This window comes from Poecilia mexicana, unplaced genomic scaffold (genome assembly GCF_051168715.1).
Source record: "Poecilia mexicana isolate PSO_F unplaced genomic scaffold, ASM5116871v1 scaffold_11, whole genome shotgun sequence".
Classification (NCBI taxonomy): domain Eukaryota; kingdom Metazoa; phylum Chordata; class Actinopteri; order Cyprinodontiformes; family Poeciliidae; genus Poecilia; species Poecilia mexicana.
In genome coordinates this window covers 10,740,001-10,759,133 of record NW_028263380.1, presented here as the reverse complement: position 1 = coordinate 10,759,133, position 19,133 = coordinate 10,740,001, and the positions used below count along the sequence as shown (strand labels likewise).

Sequence of the window (19,133 nt, the reverse complement as noted above, 5' to 3'; positions counted from 1 at the left end):
GGCTGTTATGGGTTTCTAGATGGGCTGTTTTCAATAAAATGTAAATGAGGTTCTGTTAGACCGGTATGGTAATTGGCCCAGCTCAAGGTCAGGAAGAGTGTGTCCTTTGAAACGAAGCAGTTCCAGTCCCTCAAAACAACCAGCAGGTACTTGTTCACTCTTGTGAGGCCGGATGTTAGAATTACGGTCGTGGCTATTAGACAGCTGGACAGAGGATTTGTTTTTTTGGGGAGGTGTTTTAAATCCTGTTTTAGATCTTTGGAGATGTAATTTTTACAGCATCGACTGACCGTGCTGGGTCGGCTCTTTCTAGGAAATTGGTCTGCGTTCGGCAGGACAGAGACGTGCTGCTAGTTACACTATCAGATGTCATTGTCTCGTGGGTAAATACTTCCTCTTTGTTGGCGCAGTCCGAATCCCTTTCCACTTTTCAATTCTTTGTTTCCCTCGCGCGTACAGTTTCATTTATCTCGTCCTTTTCCGAGTCATCAGCACTTTTCCTCTTCATCCTTTGCCTTTTCTGAATGTTTTGTCCTTCCCCTCTCCCCGTTTTTCTCCATCACTGCACCCCAAACCACTTCATCTCTCCTTGCCTCACAGATCCACCCTCGTCTGTCCTTATCTTCCTTCATGACCTCCTCTTCTCTCTCAAGTGGGCTATCCACATGGTAATGTGTTTGCAGACAGCACACAGTGACGTAGGGAGGCCATTAGGGAATGCCCTGACTGCCTATAGCGGCGTTGGATGTCTATGACAGTACAAGTGCTGGTGTTAGCATTTGTCAGCAGCCTGCTTGCGTGTGTGCGTGTCCGCGTGTGTGTCTGTGTTCGTTTAAAGGTTATGGTGGGGACTGAGACCTGATGCGACACCTATTTACGGTGACTTCTCTCCGTTAGAAGCAAATATGTGCAAATTGCTTGCTGGGAGTTTTACTTACAGCCACCATTAGCAAGGATGTGCACCAGCAACACAGGTCATGATAAAAGACCCCACACATGATGCCGCCCTCACCCATGCTTGACAGCTGTTAAAAGGAAGTGTTTTCTTGACTTTTCCCAAATACTTCAAAAATAAATTAATCACTCTAATGTCAGCTATGATTGTATGTAACCCTAGTACATTCTGCTTGTTTTCAGGTGCGCTTAATACCTCCTTTTTGCCTAGTGTTATGTGTGGGATTGTGCTGGTGACTGCGTGTGAGACTTCATTTACATGCATGCATCTTGCTTGCATGGAAGTGTTATGAATGCAGGGCTGTTGATCCCATTGAATTATTGATGGCAGGGGAGGTCAAGGATGCCGCTCACTCTGGATCACACAGAGGACGGAATAGAAACCAACCCTGGCAGCGGCACGCCAAGCCACTCTACCCACTGGCTGCACGCACAGCTAGACTGTCCCATTAACAGGGGCCCGTTTTTAGACGTTGCAGTTTGTTGCGTGTTTGCTTTTGTAGTAATATTAGTCATAGATCTGCTAAAGAAAAGACACGTGCGATCATAATGCCTCGGGCCCTGTTATTTGTCAGTGTTTCAGAGAACAGGCGCTCGCACTCCATCCTTCCTCACACATCCCAAGTAGCCAAGTCAAAATGTGGCCTTCGGGTTTAATCAATGCTTGTGCTGCAACATGATGCCTTATTGTCCTTTAATGACTGACGTCACGAAGTCATGAACGGTTGGTTAGCTCTTTGTACAAAATCCTTGTTTACAAGGAGACGGCACCGCAGGGCGGTTGCCACCAATTTTAACAGAAGCAGTCCGTGTGGGTGACGGGCTGCGATTCGCGTCATGAACACGATCAATGACGCGTCGGGCGATGACATGCAAACATCGCCTGGCATGTTTATGTGTCTGCTCGAACAATTTTGCACAGCCATTTACTTCGATCTTCAGAATTAGCAGTCAGCAGTCAGTGACACGTTCGAGTCAGTCGGTGCACAGCTTTGCCCCCTCTGCGTCTCGTCCTTCCTGCTTGTTGCGGAGCGCAACTCGCAAGAAGGATGAGATGTGAAGTGACAGCTGACTGGGGGAGAAGGACAAGCGGGATCCATCGCCCTACCATGTTCCTCTACGCTTTAGGTCTTTTTTGTGGCTGGTTAATGTTGCTGTAATGTTACAGTGTGTGAAGAAGTTGAATTTTTACAACTACAGGGTTCCTCTGAAGTCTAGGAAAGTGCGTATAAATATTAACGTAATTCCAGAGGTCAGTCCATTTGTCTTTTAACCTATTTTGCAGTTTAAAAATTGTCTAAGAGATCCATTAAACTGTAATTTTTGGTCTGGAAAAGTCTGACATTTTGACATGAAAAACGCGTAGGAACTCTTTCAATTGCATCGTTTTATTGTTCAAGCTGAAGAGATTTGTTGTGATATTCTCAACCATATATAGTAAATATATATTTACATTCTAGTGACATAGAGCTTTTTCCACCTGTTAGATATGAAAATGCAAAAAAAAAAAAAGCACTGATACATATTTGCATGTTGCCATAAATTTAACCCATGATCTGCTCCTCCCGTTCTTTTTTTTTCTTTTTTAGGTGTTCAACACCTACTCCAACGAGGACTACGACCGACGTAACGAGGAAGTGGATCCCGTGGCCTCCTCGGCGGAGTACGAGCTGGAGAAGAGGGTGGAGAAACTGGAACTCTTCCCTGTGGAACTGGAGAAAGGTGGGAAAGAACGTCTTAAATGAGGAAACCGGTCTGTCAGTTACTCATTACACCTGAGAGACAGAGAAGCACACACACACAATCATCGGGATGCTTTCTATTATTAACAATATTCATGTTGCTAACTTAGCATACTAGAAATATTCCTAGTTTGTCCAAGAAAAGCACGGAGATTCCCCTGCATGCACGCATTTGTGAAGAATGCGTCATCGGCTCCTCCCCCAGGGCTTCTTTTTCCACTTGTCTTGTTCTGCTGATGCATTTCCCCCATGATGCAGATCATAATTGCCCAGAAACTGAGAACGCTGTAGGATTCCTCCATCGACTAACTGTTATGCAACCCGAACAGCTTGTAAATAATTAACTAAAGAAGGGGGCTGGAAGAAGTTCTCATCCAGCCGATTCCTTATTTCCCGTGAAGCCGTTTGAACGTAAATGTCTCTTTCTGCTCCTAACCAATGAATTATTGATGTTTAAATGCCTTCGTTGAACAATATTTCCACATATCCTCCTAAAGTTTTTTTTTTTTTTTTTTGGATTATTTCCAAGCTGATTCTATTGATGTAAAAAAAAAAAAAAGAAAACTGTTTTTTTTTTTTTGTTTGTTTTTTTTGCTGAATTCCCCCTGAACGCATATCGAAATGAACACGTGTGTCCAGACGAAGACGGCCTCGGGATCAGTATCATCGGGATGGGCGTCGGTGCCGATGCAGGCTTGGAGAAACTGGGCATCTTCGTGAAGACCGTCATCGAGGGTGGAGCTGCCGAGAGAGACAGCAGGTGAGAGCTGTGCTCATGTTGCTAACTTTAGTGCTTTGCAGAAGTATTCACGCCCCTACAATAATGTTCAGATTTTGTCCGTACTGCAAACGCAAATTTCAACATGTTTATTGGGACTCTCTGTGATAGACGAGCACAGAGTGGTAAATGGGTACAATTCTAGCTGTCGCATGTTTCTACCAGTAGACTTTTTGCATAACATCACAGTTTATACCGCAGTTTTACGTCTTGCAGATATTCTCATTTGGATAAAAGTGTGTACTTTGACTGGGCCAGTCTAAATGACATATATATGATCTAAGTCATTCCGTTGTAGCTCTGGCTTTACATTTAGTGTTGGTGTCCTCCACCTCAGTTTTACAGGTTTATTCTGATTTCCCATCATTTAGCTCCATCTAGCTTTCTGCTCCCTACTAAAATAACACATCTCAACAGCATGATGCTGCCACCGCCGTGTTTTGTTGTGGGGGACGTGCTGAACAGCGATGTTTTTCTTATTTTTTTTTTGTTGGTACATCTAGAGTTTTGCATGTTTTCTGAGATGTTCAGTCGCGGTCTTATCTGAAACTTCAAGCTGGACTTCTTGTTGCTTTTTATTTCACAATCACATTTTTTCTCCTGCTTCTGTGATTTTATTCATGGATGTCAAAGTAAAGGGGGTCGGAAAAGAAAAAATTTTAAAAACGAAGCGTCTTTTTCCTACTTCACATAAATTCCAGATAACATGTGCAAAACATTGCGGTTGCAACCCGACAAATCGTGACAAATATCAAGCAAAGACTCTACTGAAGGTCCAATTGTTGGAGAAAAAAAAAATCTCCCAGCTGTGGAAGAGAGTTTTTTTTTTTTTTTTTTTTTGTTACTGTTTCTGCCAGCCCACCTCCACACTCAGTCTCTCTCTCCATGTGCGCTCGGTCGCGCTCTGTCCTTGTCAGATTTATCAGCAGGGGTTCGGATTAGATCTGCTGAGACGCAAGGTTCTTATACGGGGATGTGCTTTAGGTATATCATTCGACAGAGATATCGCATTAGGGCGTAGAGTTCCTCTTTATAATTTTTACCCAGAATCCCCATTCTCCCATCTTCACAGTGCGTTTCTGTTTCTGTCTCCGGATGGTGCATCTGAGCGTGAACAGTGGAGAGCAAGCACTGAGCCAGGAATACAGGATATGACAGCCTCTCAGCAGGGAGGCTGTGATTTCTGCCTACAAACCGCAAGCTTCCACCCATCGGTGCGTTGATGTGGTTCCTGTTCCCTCTAAACTGATTAAAACACTGATAGGCCGGACCGCTTGCTGCTGCACGAGAGCGTGGAGCGCTCCGAAGTCTGGATTCTGACGCTCTAAAGGTGTTAGTGGTGGGCGTGTTTTGTTCTGGGATTGATGTAACCCTCTAAAGCAGGCGCCTCGGTTGCAGGTTTCCAGAACACGACAGTGAGATTAGCTCAAAAGTGCAGCGAGCGGAGAGAGAAGCCAAGCAGAGGAGAAGCTGCTTTTACGTTGGGGTAAATTTGATTTACCCCAATGTGACAGTTCAGGCGACTCGGGGAAAGGAGAAAAGTGGAAAGAACAAGTGGAAAAGACAACGGGAAGGCTGTGTTCGTGCACAAACTCATTTTTCTATCCTTGTAGATCATCGGAGCCTCCTTCCGACTTGACTGTGAAATCAATTGTTCTCCGCTGTTTATTGAATTGAGATAACGTTGTGTTAATGTTCACTGAAAATATTTGGAACCGTTGGGAGTTTTTCTGTTTGATTACTCCTGTTTTGTTTTTTTCCCTCTGTGGCTTATGTGAAATACTGCATTCTCAAATTGCACATGTTCTTTGGTTAACAAACAGTTCTGTTGACTTTCTCTCATAGCCTGTATTTGGTGATTAGCCCATAGATTTACCTCAACGGATGGGCGGAGGTGGCTCTTGCAAACTCCTTGAACAAAAAACATCTCAACCACCATTTTCAATTCCCAACAAGGTTGTGGTTTTTTGGTGAGATGCCAAGCTTCAAATCAAAAATGTCAAGGCCAAACTTTGACACTTATTGCAAGCAGGGGTGATTTTCTGTCACCCAATCATTGGACTGTGTTGTGTGTGACGCCACTAGCTCTCCTAATCATACCCTACCACTGCCTTAAGTACCGAAAACTGAAGGGGGCCCATTATTGGTGCTATAAGGGCCACTTTTGTAGTGGAAACAGACAAAATTGCACCGACCTGTGACGTGCCGCACAGGAAACGAGGTGCAATATCACTCGAGACCTGTTCAGTTTCTCAGAAGTGTAAAGAAAGGGATTTTACGGACTGGTTCTGAGTCCCGCTGCCTCCTTAAATCTACCAGGGGAAAGTGAAAAATGGAGGATGAATTCAACAACGAGCATGTGTCACCTTTCAGAACCAGAACCGTCACAATCGAACTGAAATAGGAGCGCCTTGCTTTGATCTTAACGGGTTCGTCCTTGGGACGACATCTGCATAAAATGAAAAAAGTTATTTTGATTAGCGGTGCAGCCTGGCAAGGTGATTTCGAAGGAGACTGGGGGGAAAAAAAAAACTAAGTTGTGTTTTGTGCACTGCATTAGAATAAATACATGTTTAAATCACAGTAAGATTCAGAGCGTATTGGTAGCTTGGCCTCATTAGGTGGAGGGGACTGACGTCGCAATTTACCTGGTAATTAGCATTGTGCCTCCACTCAGAATGATTATTTATTATGCCTTTTTTGATTAAAATTCATTATTTCAAAATACTAGAAAGTGTCATAGTCGTGCATGTACATCGTTTTAGCATGAGCATCAAAGAGGTTCTCCAAAATATCTATCAACAACGTACAATCTTGCTTTTATTACAATTAAGTGACTTTTTTTCTGTCACTTTGTTTACAGTCTTACGTTTTTTTTTTTTCGTTTTTTTTTTACTGCTGTATTTATTTGACAGTTCAATGCAACGCAGCCTCAGCTGCACAAAGTCAAAGAGATATTTCTTTAGAGCAGGGAAGTAAAAAAAAAAAAAAAAAAGGAGTAAGAGTGTCTGAGCCTCGCACAGACAAGTCCGCCTGCAGAGCCGCTGGGTTTCTTTACCTCCATGTGACACGGCTCAGCTGGACGCTGTGGCTGTCACAGCCATACTAAATCCCTGCCGTTAGCTGCCGTGTTCTCGGTGGACTTATGTGGCAGACTTGGAGAGAAACTGAAAACCCAGTGGGCACAGCAGTGGACGTATGCCAAAGAAAATATTTCCTTGTGTTTATTATTATTATTATTATTATTATTATTATTATTGTTGTTGAATGAACTTGCAGCAAAACGTTCAAAGAGTTTGCTGTGTTTTAGTTTGAAAGGACGTCTCAGCGTTACTCTAAAATGAATATTTCATGACTTTATGATGATGTCAATGCTTTCCCTCAGCATTGGCGCAATTGGTTAAAGTACACATTATTATAGTGTTGCATATAATGTTTGGCTCCATTTCTGTTGGTCGATTTTAAAAAAAATGAATAAAATCAAATGAAGAAGCCCTTAGTAACTATTTAACAAAACACACCTGGATTGATATGATAATGAGAACCCATTCAGTAAGAGTTTCTTTGTTGCATAAGAAAAAAAATATGTTCTGCATCTTTAAGGCACTCAGGATTTATAATAATAGTTTTTAAAACAATTCCAAAATACTTTCAAGTAAACTGAATAGTTATCAAGAATGTGCATTAAAATGTCTTTCCTTGCAACTTCCCTGGCACTAAAGTCTTTTTTTTATTATTATTATCTGTAGTTCAGTTTCAGGTCAAGGAATTTTGTAAGCTTTAATTTTTATTTTTTTTATGTACCATGTAGCCCAAGGTGAAAGACTGCCTGGCCTCTGCATCCGTGTTAGCCTCCGTAGCTTTTTTTTCTTTTTTCTTTTTAGCCTCATCTTTTGATTTTTGCAGGAATCAGAAGTTCCCTCTGTGAACGTTCTCTGAAGCAGCCGTGTTGCACTTCATAAAAATGATTTGAACGTGTATGACGTGGGTCAGTGAACATGAAATTAATGAGAAAAAAATTGGGTCAAACTTCTCAGGCTCATTTCGTCACAGCCCGGCGTTGCCTGATGCCTCTGCTTGTGCCCATCAGGATCAAGGTGAATGACCAGATTGTGGAAGTGGACGGGACCAGTCTGGTGGGTGTGACCCAAAGCTTTGCTGCTTCGGTCCTGAGGAACACGTCAGGAGTCGTTTGGTAGGAAAAACTCACATCCAAATAAATTTGGTTCTTGTGAAGTCTAAAAAAAAAAAAAAATAAATATTATATATATATATATATATATATATATATATATATATATATATATATATATATATATATATATATATATAGACTTTCTTAAACCATATATAAAAAAAACTATTTGCTAGAGAAAACTTTATATTAATGTTTGTGTTGTATTTGGATTTTCTTTTTAAAATGAGATGTAAGGAGCTGGAAATATGATTGATTGTACGGCACTAAGTTATCGATTTCTCTCTTTGTTTTCTATACAGAAGCTCACGTTCGCAGACAATCCATGCTTTAACTATGGGAAATAAATACAACATATAAACAACAACAAAAAATCAATGTATCTAATGCCTTAATACCCCTAAAACAAGTAGGAGATGATACTCTTCTTAGAAACATTAACAGGGAACCCAAATTTAAATTTGTTGTGCATTTTCTCTTTTCCAAACTGTCAAAATTATACTCACTCGCATGATTACTGATTTTTGGTGAAACGTCACGTAGCAAGTTAAAGAGAGAATACACACTTTTCATAATGAGAGCAATATCCTAGAGTATTTCTGGTTGAGCGTCTGGCCAGTCTCACTGCTGAAACTTCATAAACCGATTGGTTTCCTGGCAGCTTTGGAGCATATTTCAGAAATTGTTTGAGGTCAAATTTGATCCAAAATCTTATGGTGTGCCTCATTGCTCAATAGGTACATGCCTTAAAGCCTGAATCAGCCATAGCAACACATGTTTTTCAGAAGCATAGATAAACCCTGCAAAATAAATCACTATCTATCAAAAAAAAAAAAAAACGTGAACAGAAACTTAAAAAAGCAAAAAAAATTGTATTTTTTTTTTTATTTTGCAAGCAAAATTCAATGAGGAGCCTAAGGGGAAAACTCCACTTTATGATATATCCATAACTAGTCCATTTTCATATTTGATAAAAGAAAACGACAGGCTGGTTTGATTTAACAAGACACATTTAGATTTGAAATGTTTTAAAATTACCCAGGACCAGCAGGCGTCTGAACGTTGCAGCTCTGAATTCCTTTAGCCCTGCTGTCATGGTGCAGAAATCACAAAGCCGCCCCTCAAGTCGCCATACTCGCTGTGAAAAACACACACACACACACACGCACGCGCACACACCAACACTCAAAGCATGGCAGGAAGGCTTTGATTTGAAAAGCTCAAGCTGTCCTTGGCAACAGCCTGCCGTACCAGCCTCCAACTGATTCTTGTCTTTTATTCTCCTTTGGTTTGCTTAGTGTTTTTTCAACATTCGCCGTGGTTCCTAACCTCCTCTCCTCTCATTTCTTTTGTCTCTTTGACTCAAACGACCAAAGAAAAGTCAGACGCACTTGTTATTGCAGGTCACAGTTGAAGACTTCCAGCTTGTGTTAAGGTTCATTACACAGATTTTTCTCACTTGAAGCCGTCGATGCAGTAACATCTGGAGAGTTGTCCACGTCGCTGTTAAAAATAATCAATAAATCGATCGGGTTTCGACCTCTATTTATATTCTAAATGAGGCAGAAACGTCAAAAGATGCTTTATGTTGTGGAAATGCAGCCCTGGTAGAAAACCTGAAGACATGTCCACTGGTGTCACAACACACTGCTGTCCCAGCAGATGCTGTTTGCTGAACTAATATTGACAGTGGAGGTTTTCCACACAGCAGGATGTGTGTGTGTGTGTGTGTGTGTGTGTGTGCGTGTGTGTGTGTGCGTGTCGGTGAGGCAGCCTTGGAAAGGTGAACATCTATCATCCGCCCGTCTATCCTGGCCGCAAAAAAATGAAGAGATTAATAAGTGAAGAACTAAAAAGCGTGCAAATGTTCAAACTGTAACTCAGAGTTTTTCCGTCACGCAGCAAATCGTGATGTTCGAAACCAGAACGTCGATGTTACGTTGACGAGTCAGAGCAGGTTATTTCCGTCTCACTCCCCTGTGTTATTTCTGACCAGATTCGACTCTCGCTGCCACCTCCTCACTCGCACTCGATATTCAATCTTCCTCCATCACATCTCACTCACTCTTCCTCCTCCTCCACCTCCTCCTCCTCGGTAAATCCTTCCCTCACTTTGTCTGATCACAAGAGGTTTCGTGGCCAAATGTCCCAGATTTTCCTTTTTAGCTAAATTCAACCCCGATTTTCAGCAGCGAATCATCCAGGTATTAGACAGAGCCTCTCCTCGCTTCATTGACTACGAGTAAAATGTAGTTTAAATGTAGTTGCAAACCATGTGGCGTTTCCAACAGAAAGCGGTCGTAATAAAATGCACAACTGTACGCATTTTATTACGTACAGTTGTACGTAATAAAATGTACGTACAACATTTTATTTACATGCCAAATAAATAATTTGGCATGTATTTGGCATGTAAGAACATTTTTCAGATTTTTTAAAACTGTTTTCAACCCTGATTTATTTATTTTTAGCTCAGTTAAAAAAAGTAGCTCATTGGTTCCTATTAAATATTACAATTTTGCCAAGTTGACGTATTTTATTACATCTTGGATAATATTGAAGGAGTGCTAGACATCTATTTGAAGGAACACCATGATATTCCATATATTAGAGCCATCCTCGTTTTAATTGGAGTGCAGAAATAAATCATTTCTGGCGGTGTGTGCGTGCAGTTCGGCTAATCCAGCACCCTCCCGCCTGGCTGTCTCAGAGCAGGAGGAGGCAGCTACAAACCGAGACAAACTCCACTCGCACGTGGAGAGAGGCTGTTTCCAGGTCATCTACTCCTCAGACGTCCCCTCGCCTGTCCATGAAGGACCTCACTGTTCCACTGGCCTTTCTATCACTGTGGATTTTTTTTTTCTTCCTCTTTCTTTCCATGCCATGTCCTTCAGTTGTTCCTTTACATGTAGATCAAGTGTGCCTCTCTGCCAGAGCGTAAGCCCTTCTCCTACCGGCCCTTAGAAATATCCGAACGAGCTCGGGGGAAACGAATTCACTTGATTGGGTCCTATCTCGAATCCACTTTCTTCTCTCCCTCTCTCACGCGCACAGATTGGACCTCGCTCACACATGTGCACACGGACGCTTGGACCCTGCTGTCTTCAACGTTTGCTTTAATTATTGGCCTATTGTGTTAGCTGTAAGGAGAGAGAGAGAGAAAAAAAAATAAATTGGAGATAATGACATTTTTCGCCTGATTTGCAGAAACAACGCACGCAGTGAGTCAAAAGGTTTAAGCTGAGGAACATGTGCACTTCCTGCAATCTGGGAGCCAAAACTCAAACTTTAGAAGGGTCGCTCTTTCTCACATTGAAGATTTGAGTTGGATATTTTTTGTGTCCCTACAGAGGCACAGTCTGTTTTGTTTTTGTTTTTTTTCCCATTTGGTTTAAATCCCTGCCAGGCTAATAGCTGGCTGCCCTGCTGTGCAGACTGGCTTTGCACATTATTATGCACATCCAGTCCCCCCAGCTTCGCTCTGATACGTCAGCAAATATCGCTGTCGTTGCTATTCGGCTTTGGGCCTCTGCTTCTCTCTCGTTGACTGCTGCCGTTGCCTGGCCTCCCTGCACAAAAACACGACAAGATCCAGGTCACCGACGCTCGACGTGCGCGTCTCCTTGCATGTTCCCGGGAAACACATTGTTTAGCTAAAAGGAGCCGAGTTAAAGCTACTGATCAGGTAGATCAAACTCCATTTAGATAATATTTATCCCCTATACGACAGTATTTCACAATCGCATTTTCCGTTTTGTTTTGCTTTTATTTTTTTTGCTCTAAATTCTTACATAATCAAGATAAAATCTAAAACAATAATCCACACTTGCCTATTATGACGTCACACAAAGTATATGGTATGGTTATTTTGAAATGTATAATTTTCTTGTTTGTTCTTAAAGAACCAATATTATATTATATTATATTATATTATATTATATTATATTATATTATATTATATTATATTATATTATATTATATTATATTATATTATAGGGGTGGGTATTTACTGTATCGTTTATCATGTATTGTGATAAATGTCTTTCTATGATGAGAACTCTGCTTTTATTATCACAATAAACAACAAAAGTAATGACACTTAAACCCCTCTCCCCCAAAATTGTCCACATTGTCAGGATGGTTAGTTTTTACTATTTTCTCCACTGTTTGGTCAATAAAAACATCAATAAGTATCAATTAATTTGAAAACATGGTTAAATACAGTTAATGTGGGTGTTCTGGTGGCACCAATCAAACTGCGTTTTATGATTGGTGTCCTAAAGAAGTCTGTTGCAAATTTTTTAAAGGGCAATATCTAAGTTTGCGGCGCAACGATTGCCGTGTCATGCTGTCACTGCCATACATTTAACAACAAGAGAAGTACTAAGCAGTTCTTATCGTCACTTTAACCGTCATCACAATATTATCACAAAATACCGTGGTGAAACTTTTAAGTTTATATTATTTTGTACCGTATCGTATCGTATCGTATTATATAATATTATGTTATTTAACAATGCCTGTCCGTGCAGCTTTGTGATTGGCCGAGAGCGCCCAGGTCAGCAGAGTGAGGTGGCCACGCTCATCCAGCAGACCCTGGAGCAGGAGAGGAGGCAGAGAGAGCTCCTGGAGCAGCAGTACGCCCACTACGACGCGGATGACGACGAGGTAATTACACATATCCTTACTTCCCCCGATTGGTGCAATGTTAGCATCACACGCACACGGGACTGGGAATCCTAGTTTGGGTCCTGAAAGGCCATTTATTTTAAGTTCACACGCTCCCAACAATTCATGCAAGTGACAGTGTAATGAAAAATGAGGCTTCTGGTTGTCACTTAATGCTAATCAGCTTCTTTCTCGTGACAGCTGGCTTGAAGTATCAGCTTATTAGCTCTATAAAACTGACTGACAGTGTAGGCTTTTGATGCTAGCATTGAAAAACATGCTCTCTCACCGCCATGCAGACTAAGAGGATGCTCTGAGAGCTGCATCACTCAGCATTTCCCTCTGGTTCTGATGCGTAGTCACAGCACATTTTAATCCTCCAGACACTGAGCTCCTGGCGTCGCAACTCGTGTTTTCTTTGGTTTTGAGCTAAATAGGCACAGTTGCACTTTGCATCTGCATGAAATAGATCACTGGAAGAAGCAAAGATCAGTGCAAATGTAAAATGCATGCTGTGGAAAGGCTGTCGTCTGGTCGTGTCTCTGCGTAGTGTTTTATCCATGCAGTGTGAAATCTTTCATTCCCCGGTGATCGTTGCGTATAAAATGGTTTTGCTTTAAGAATCTCCTTTTCGGGCTGTTGATGCTGAATCTAGCACTTCTGTAGTTATAGCAAGACATAAGTACGACACTGTCAAGTGTCATTAAAGCTTCTGCGGCTCTAATTTGGCTATTGGCAGAAGGCTCACCAAGCTGTGCAGAGTCAGACTTTTGCACCTAGAATATCTGTCTTTGCATGTATTTCCCCCTCTCGATACTTCATAATGTTGACATGCAACGACTTTTAATAAAACAAGTTCAGAGTTTTATTAAAGATTTAAATCATTCCTGGCATGAAAATATTCAGTCAGTGCCTTGCAAAAGTATTCGTGGCAAACCTTCTTCATCTTAAAATGATGAACTTCATTTTGTTTTGTTGGAATTTTATGTGATACAAAATAAAACTACAAACAGTACATTATGTATTAATGATAGCTTTCGGCTAAGGAATAACTTAACCTCTTAACGATCATCCCCAAATAACATGTAAGTCGATGGATTGAAGAGGAAACTGGTGACAATATAGAGGTTTTGAAAAGATTAGAATAAATTGTACTTTTTAAGGTATACTTAAGTCACATTTATTTAAGCAAAAACAATGAAAGTCAGAACTAGTTGAAAAGCTCCTTCTTCACTTAAAGTGTCAGTGTCCAGAGTTTAATTCCATCATTAGTATATGGGAATGTAACGTAGAACGATGGCCCTGTAGCCACAAACCAATCAGACCGAGCTCCGTTTTTATGGATAGAGGTGATAGGTGCAGGAAAAGAGACGAGGAGACAATGTAGGCCAAGATAATGAGACCAGAGACCATGAATCGTGCCTGTACAAGAGAAGAAAAATCAGAAGGAAAATTTTGCCAACTGTTCACTACAGAGTGTACTATGTCAGGATTTTTTTAGGATTTAGAGTAACATCACTGGTAAGATTGGTCTCTTTTGGTCGTCAGCCAAAAACTGAATCGACCCCTCCATATAGGTTTAATGCACAACAACAGTCAGTGCCAATGTTCATTAAGCTACAGGGTATTTTGAGAGGGACACGAAGAAACACAGTAATGGCTCACATAAATGTCAAATCTGGAGACACATTTTAGAGATTTGAAAATATAACACCTCCAGACGCCACTCGTTTTGCCTTCTTAGTTTTTTTTGCATTTGATGTAATATAAAAATCCGACATCCATTTATGTTAAGAATAACATATGATCACTGCTGACTCGTGAAATGTTATTTCATGATTCTTTCACTTTATTTTTCAAGTTTCTTTTTTTGCACCAAAGCACACTGCTCAGCCGTTATGTAACAGGCAGCAGTAGCATTGCAAGCGTAGCTTGTGTGAAACTGAAACAGGGCCGAGTGTGGATTTAGGAAAAAGCCTTTACCATCAGGGCTTAATAAAAAAATAAAAACACTGGGTACATCACTGTAATGTGATGTGCTGCCCTGTGGAGTTCAAAGAAAGAGGAAAAAAGGCTACAGCAGCTAGCTAGCTGTAGCCTTTTTTAGCTAGCCACATAGTTTCTAGCTAGCTAGCTAGCTACAAACTATGCAGCAGATTGCAATTTGTAGATAATGGCAGGTTTAACCTGCAACCTGAATTCTTGCTTATTTATAGACAAGAACCGTCCATAGCAATGTTCCTTCTTTTAGCTCAAGTCAAGTCACAATATGGGTCACATTGTTTAGCTTTAACTGTTACTATTCCAGTGGTTTGCTTAATGTGATAGAGTATTGTACCCATATCTTAGGTCAACATCGCTTTAGGCTTCCTTTGACAGTTCCTTATATATAAAAAATAATAATAATAATAATAATAATAATAATTTCCATTTAGCTTTATATTAAATTTTCCCATCTTTTATTCATAACAAGGGTCATGCATAAATATAATGAATATAACTGTCAAAACTCAGCATCTTAAGTTGTACTTTTCACAAATTTCTTTCATGGGACGGAAATCAAAACAGACTCTTTGACCTCTTAAGGTTGCTACTGTTTTAGACTAAACTTGCAAAGCAGAATGCTGTATGCTCTCCAACAAGTTTTTTTTTTTTTTTTTGCTTAAAGCTCAATCAGTTTTCTGTCAAAGGGCCAAAGAGAGAATTGGTATTTATCCTATTTTTGTTTGTTGTGTGTAAACTATATGACTGTTTTTTTTTTTTTCCTTTTCATTTCTCTTAAAGCAGACGGGGGAGTATGCCACCGATGACGAGGAAACGGGATCAACAGCGGGTGGCGAGAAGAGCATAGAGGTGTTTGATCTGCCGGAAACGGAAGACATCTTGTCTCCTTCGGAGTTGGATGCCACTAAGCTGTACCAGAAGTTCAGAGAGGTAAACTCGCTTTATACAGTTAAATAGACATCTCTGAAGGCAGTTTGAAGGAGTGATGGGAAACAGTTCATTTTAATTCTTGTTATTGCTTTGGGGAAGAAATGTTAAGCCAAAGTTATCAGTAGATTAAATTAAATCAAGCAACAAAAGTTAATAACACAATGTTATCCAGCATCTCTTTTTTTTTTTTTTTTTTTTTTTTTTTTCACTTGGCAGTGTTGCTGCTCTTGCCAAAAGAGGCGATCCGCTTACCTCCTCAAATTCCCAAGTGGTTCGTGAGTGATTACAGGTGCGAACACGGTGATCGCTACTAATGATCTCCCAGGAAAAGAACGACGTTGCTCCTCGGCAAGCTTCCTATCTGAGATCCAAAGACACTCTGGCCAAGTCTTTGGCGCTACCTCTGAAATTTAAGCTCAACGGAGAAAAGTACGGCGATAAAACGGAACATTAATTTGTCGTCAGGTAGCGCGGTCGCACTCTTTCGGCTACTGAGTAATATTGATTGATCACTGCACTGCTGTGGCACATTTTCCCCCTTTGTGAAGTTCCACGGTGGTTATATAACACGTTTAACAAATGGCTTCAGCCGCACAGCGGGCGCCGGCTGAGGAGACCGAGAGGAAATAAAATAAAAACCTGCTCTCAGGGTTTTTTCGCTTGTTCTTTTGCCTCCCTTTACTGTATATTTGCCCAACTCCTGCAGTGCATTGGTAATTACTTTAACCTTGTTTTTTTCTGTTGAGCTTTAAAATGCAACGTTTTTATTGCAGCCCCATACTTTACACCGAGATTTACAAATGCACCATCGTTACTCCCTATGCAACTCATCCATCCATTGTGTTAAACATTTATATTTTAACATCTCCCCAATAGCTTTTTTTTTTTTTCCCTGTTCTTTCCTCTGGGAGGAAACGTCAAAGTGAGAGCTGGGAGGACAGGGTCGGCCGCCTCTGCCACTCAAACCAGATCGACAGCAGAGAGCCTGCGCAGCCATGCATTTGAATATCTGACCGCCATCTCTCTCCTCTCTGATGTTTCTCACTTTTGCCCTGCTTGGACTCTCTGCAGCTCCAGATCAAGCACACGGTGACAGAGGCCGAGATCCAGAAGCTCAAAACCAAGGTGAGAGACCGAAACGTCTGTGGGTTTTGTGGAGTAAGACGCTGAGGTTTGTCAAAGTTTTTTTTTTTTTTTTTTAGATGTGTGAGAAACACACAAATGCAGTTTACTGTGCAGGTCTTTCTCATTCCACACTTTGTTTTTTGTGCATTATCTCTTTTATTTGTTGCTCCCTTTAGCAAAACTGTGGAAACACAACACAGTTATTTGGGATTCTCATTCTCTCCCTAAATGCTGAGGCGTTTATTTCTGCTCTTGCTGCTCGTCCGAAGGCTTCAGCCCATGCATGTATGCAAATTGATTTCAGTAATTCTTAAATTAATGAGTTGGCAGCTGAAGTGATCGGATAAAGTGGTGCCTGAAAAGCCTATTAAAATGTAATGATGCTCCATTTTTACCATTAAAAGTAAAGTGGTGCTATTCGAGCTTTCGGGTCAGATTTTCTTCCAACTTTGTCTCGTTGGTGTCGCCTCTCGTAACATTCTGCGGGTTTTGAATGGCATTTTCCATCATTTTCATAGGTTTTCCCCTTTTAGCTGCTTTCTCCACTTAAACACATCTGTCTTTACTGTGGCAGGGAGACTGTTTTGAGTAAATAATGTAAGTATTGCCTTGTTTGCCCGCCAACAGTTGGCGTCCGTTGAGAAGGAGAAGCAGCGCTGGGAGAAGGAGAAGAGCCAGCTGAAGGCCAGCATTGAGGAGAACAAGGAGAGGATGCTGAAGCTGGAGAGCTACTGGATCGAGGCGCAGACGCTCTGCCACACCGTGAACGAGCATCTGAAGGAGGCCCAGGCTCAGTACCAGGCTCTGGAGAAGAAATACAACAAGGCTAAGAAACTCATTAAGGATTTCCAGCAGAAGTGAGTGAGCGAGCGCCGGAGGAAACTGTTAAAGTATTGAAATCTTTTGAAGTGTTTACATTATGGAAAGAAACAAAATTAGCTTAATGGGACGTCGTTTCATCCCTTTAAAACAGTCGAAAGGCGCAGATTTCCGACGTCGCCTTACTCGTCTGTTGTCTTTTAGGAAGCTTAACCTTCGATGAATTTTGAAATGCGACTGGTCTCGGTGAGCTCAGATGCCACGAAGTGCTAAAAGCGTTGCATTAATTGATGTTTTGTGGAGCAAAGAGAAATTAAGTCCTGACTCAACGGTCAAGCGTTTCCAAGGACGTTATTTTGTGCTCGGTTATCGGAAAATTGAAATTGGAGTCTGAAAACATGCCGGTTTTTGAAATGGGAAATGTGAAGAATCCAGAAATGGAAAGATGCGTCTAAATCTAAGTACACAGTAAGTTTAAAATGAGTACCTCCAGACTTTTAAAGCTGCACAGCAAATTCCTAGTCGCATCCCGTTTCTGCTGTACGAACCGGGGCTCGCAGTCTAGTGCACTCAGACCTTCCTGCGCTTCTGCTCCATAATTCTTTCGGTCAGCCCCATCAGAACCTCTACTGCTCAGAGCCACTCTGATGGACTCTAATTGGCTCGGGCCCCTGCAGGCCAAATGGAAGCAAATTGATGAAACAAAACCTTCCATGCTCGTCTGTGGCGGAAGAAAGCGCTGCACAGCGGAGGCGCAGAGTTGTCAGAGCAACGGCAAAGCAAACAAGAGGGGGGAGAAAGACGCAGTTCGTTCCTTCAAGAGGCGCACCTCGTTTGTTTGTTGTGTGCGATTGTAAAATACCTTGCTGTGTTGCTTGGTGCCGTGAAAGCATAACTTGTGTAAAATAACAACAAAAAAAATAAAAAACGGCGCCTGTTTTCACAGCTACCGGGTGCTCTGCCCGTTTGTTTCTTGTACTTCCAGAGAGGTGGAGTTCATCCAGAAGGAGGATGCGGAGAGGAGGCGGCTGGAGGAGGCTGAGAAAGCTCACCTGGCTGAGATCCAGGGACTGCAAGTCAGGGTAATGGGACTGTCTTCATCTCTGTCGAAGAAAACGTCTTCATTTCGATAGAACAAAGTTGTACGGCATGGAAGTTTGTGTGCATAAGTAATTAGCAAGCGATGAGTCTCGTTACTGTGCTGCTGTTAAAAACATTTCGTGTGAAACTGATGGAAGGTTCTGTATCAATATGTCTGATTAGAATGTGATGATATCACAATAATAAATACATAACCACTCCAGCTATTCCCATTATGTGCGTGTTGTTTCCTCTTTTCCTGCCCTTGTTTTCTCTCTCTTTTATTTTCTCCATGGCTGAATGGACAGTCACCCCGAATGCCCCCTGTCATTACTCTGCACACTGAATCCACGTCCCTACTGTCCTGCTGCGGCGCATTGTAAATAATGAATATTGAGGATTAGGCCGAGAACAAAAACTGTTAATCTGTTCAGTGTTTCTAAGCAGTCTGGGGACAAAAAAAAAAAGAAAAAAGTCTGGAATTTATTTAAATTATTTTCACGTTTTGAGTGTGGAAAAATCTTTGCTTTTCCAGACTCATTTACTCACACATTTTTTAAAAGTTCACTCCATCCATTCATGTCTGTAGGTCCGTCCATAAAACCATTTTTTTCTGTTTGTTTTGTCCGTTTGTCTGTTTTTTTCTTCTATTTTCTCTGTCTGTTCATCCTCCCTTCCTGTATTTTTTTTTTTTTTTACAGAGATGTCAGAGATATATCCAGAGTGATCTTTGTAATGAGTTCTTGTAAATCTGACTAAAAATAGAAGGGGAACAGGTGAACTGCAGGTCTTGCAACGTGGAAATCTGGAAGAAAAATGAATTCAAGATAAAGCGCGA

The 19,133-nt window shown here is 41.3% G+C and overlaps 1 protein-coding gene across 2 annotated transcripts in view; it reads left to right on the top strand.

The window, feature by feature from the left end:
- The window catches only part of ppp1r9a (protein phosphatase 1, regulatory subunit 9A), a 46,033-nt gene that overhangs the window by 15,945 nt on the left and 10,955 nt on the right, over positions 1-19,133 (top strand). Inside the window, exons 3-10 of one of the 2 annotated variants that reach the window (XM_014997395.2) lie at positions 2,544-2,676; positions 3,336-3,456; positions 7,565-7,669; positions 12,202-12,337; positions 15,125-15,271; positions 16,343-16,396; positions 17,024-17,253; positions 18,201-18,297. In XM_014997395.2, coding sequence (XP_014852881.2) covers positions 2,544-2,676; positions 3,336-3,456; positions 7,565-7,669; positions 12,202-12,337; positions 15,125-15,271; positions 16,343-16,396; positions 17,024-17,253; positions 18,201-18,297 — 1,023 coding nt within the window. Of the gene's footprint in view, positions 1-2,543; positions 2,677-3,335; positions 3,457-7,564; positions 7,670-12,201; positions 12,338-15,121; positions 15,272-16,342; positions 16,397-17,023; positions 17,254-18,200; positions 18,298-19,133 lie in introns of both variants that reach the window. The other variant, XM_014997394.2, reaches the window with a different exon arrangement.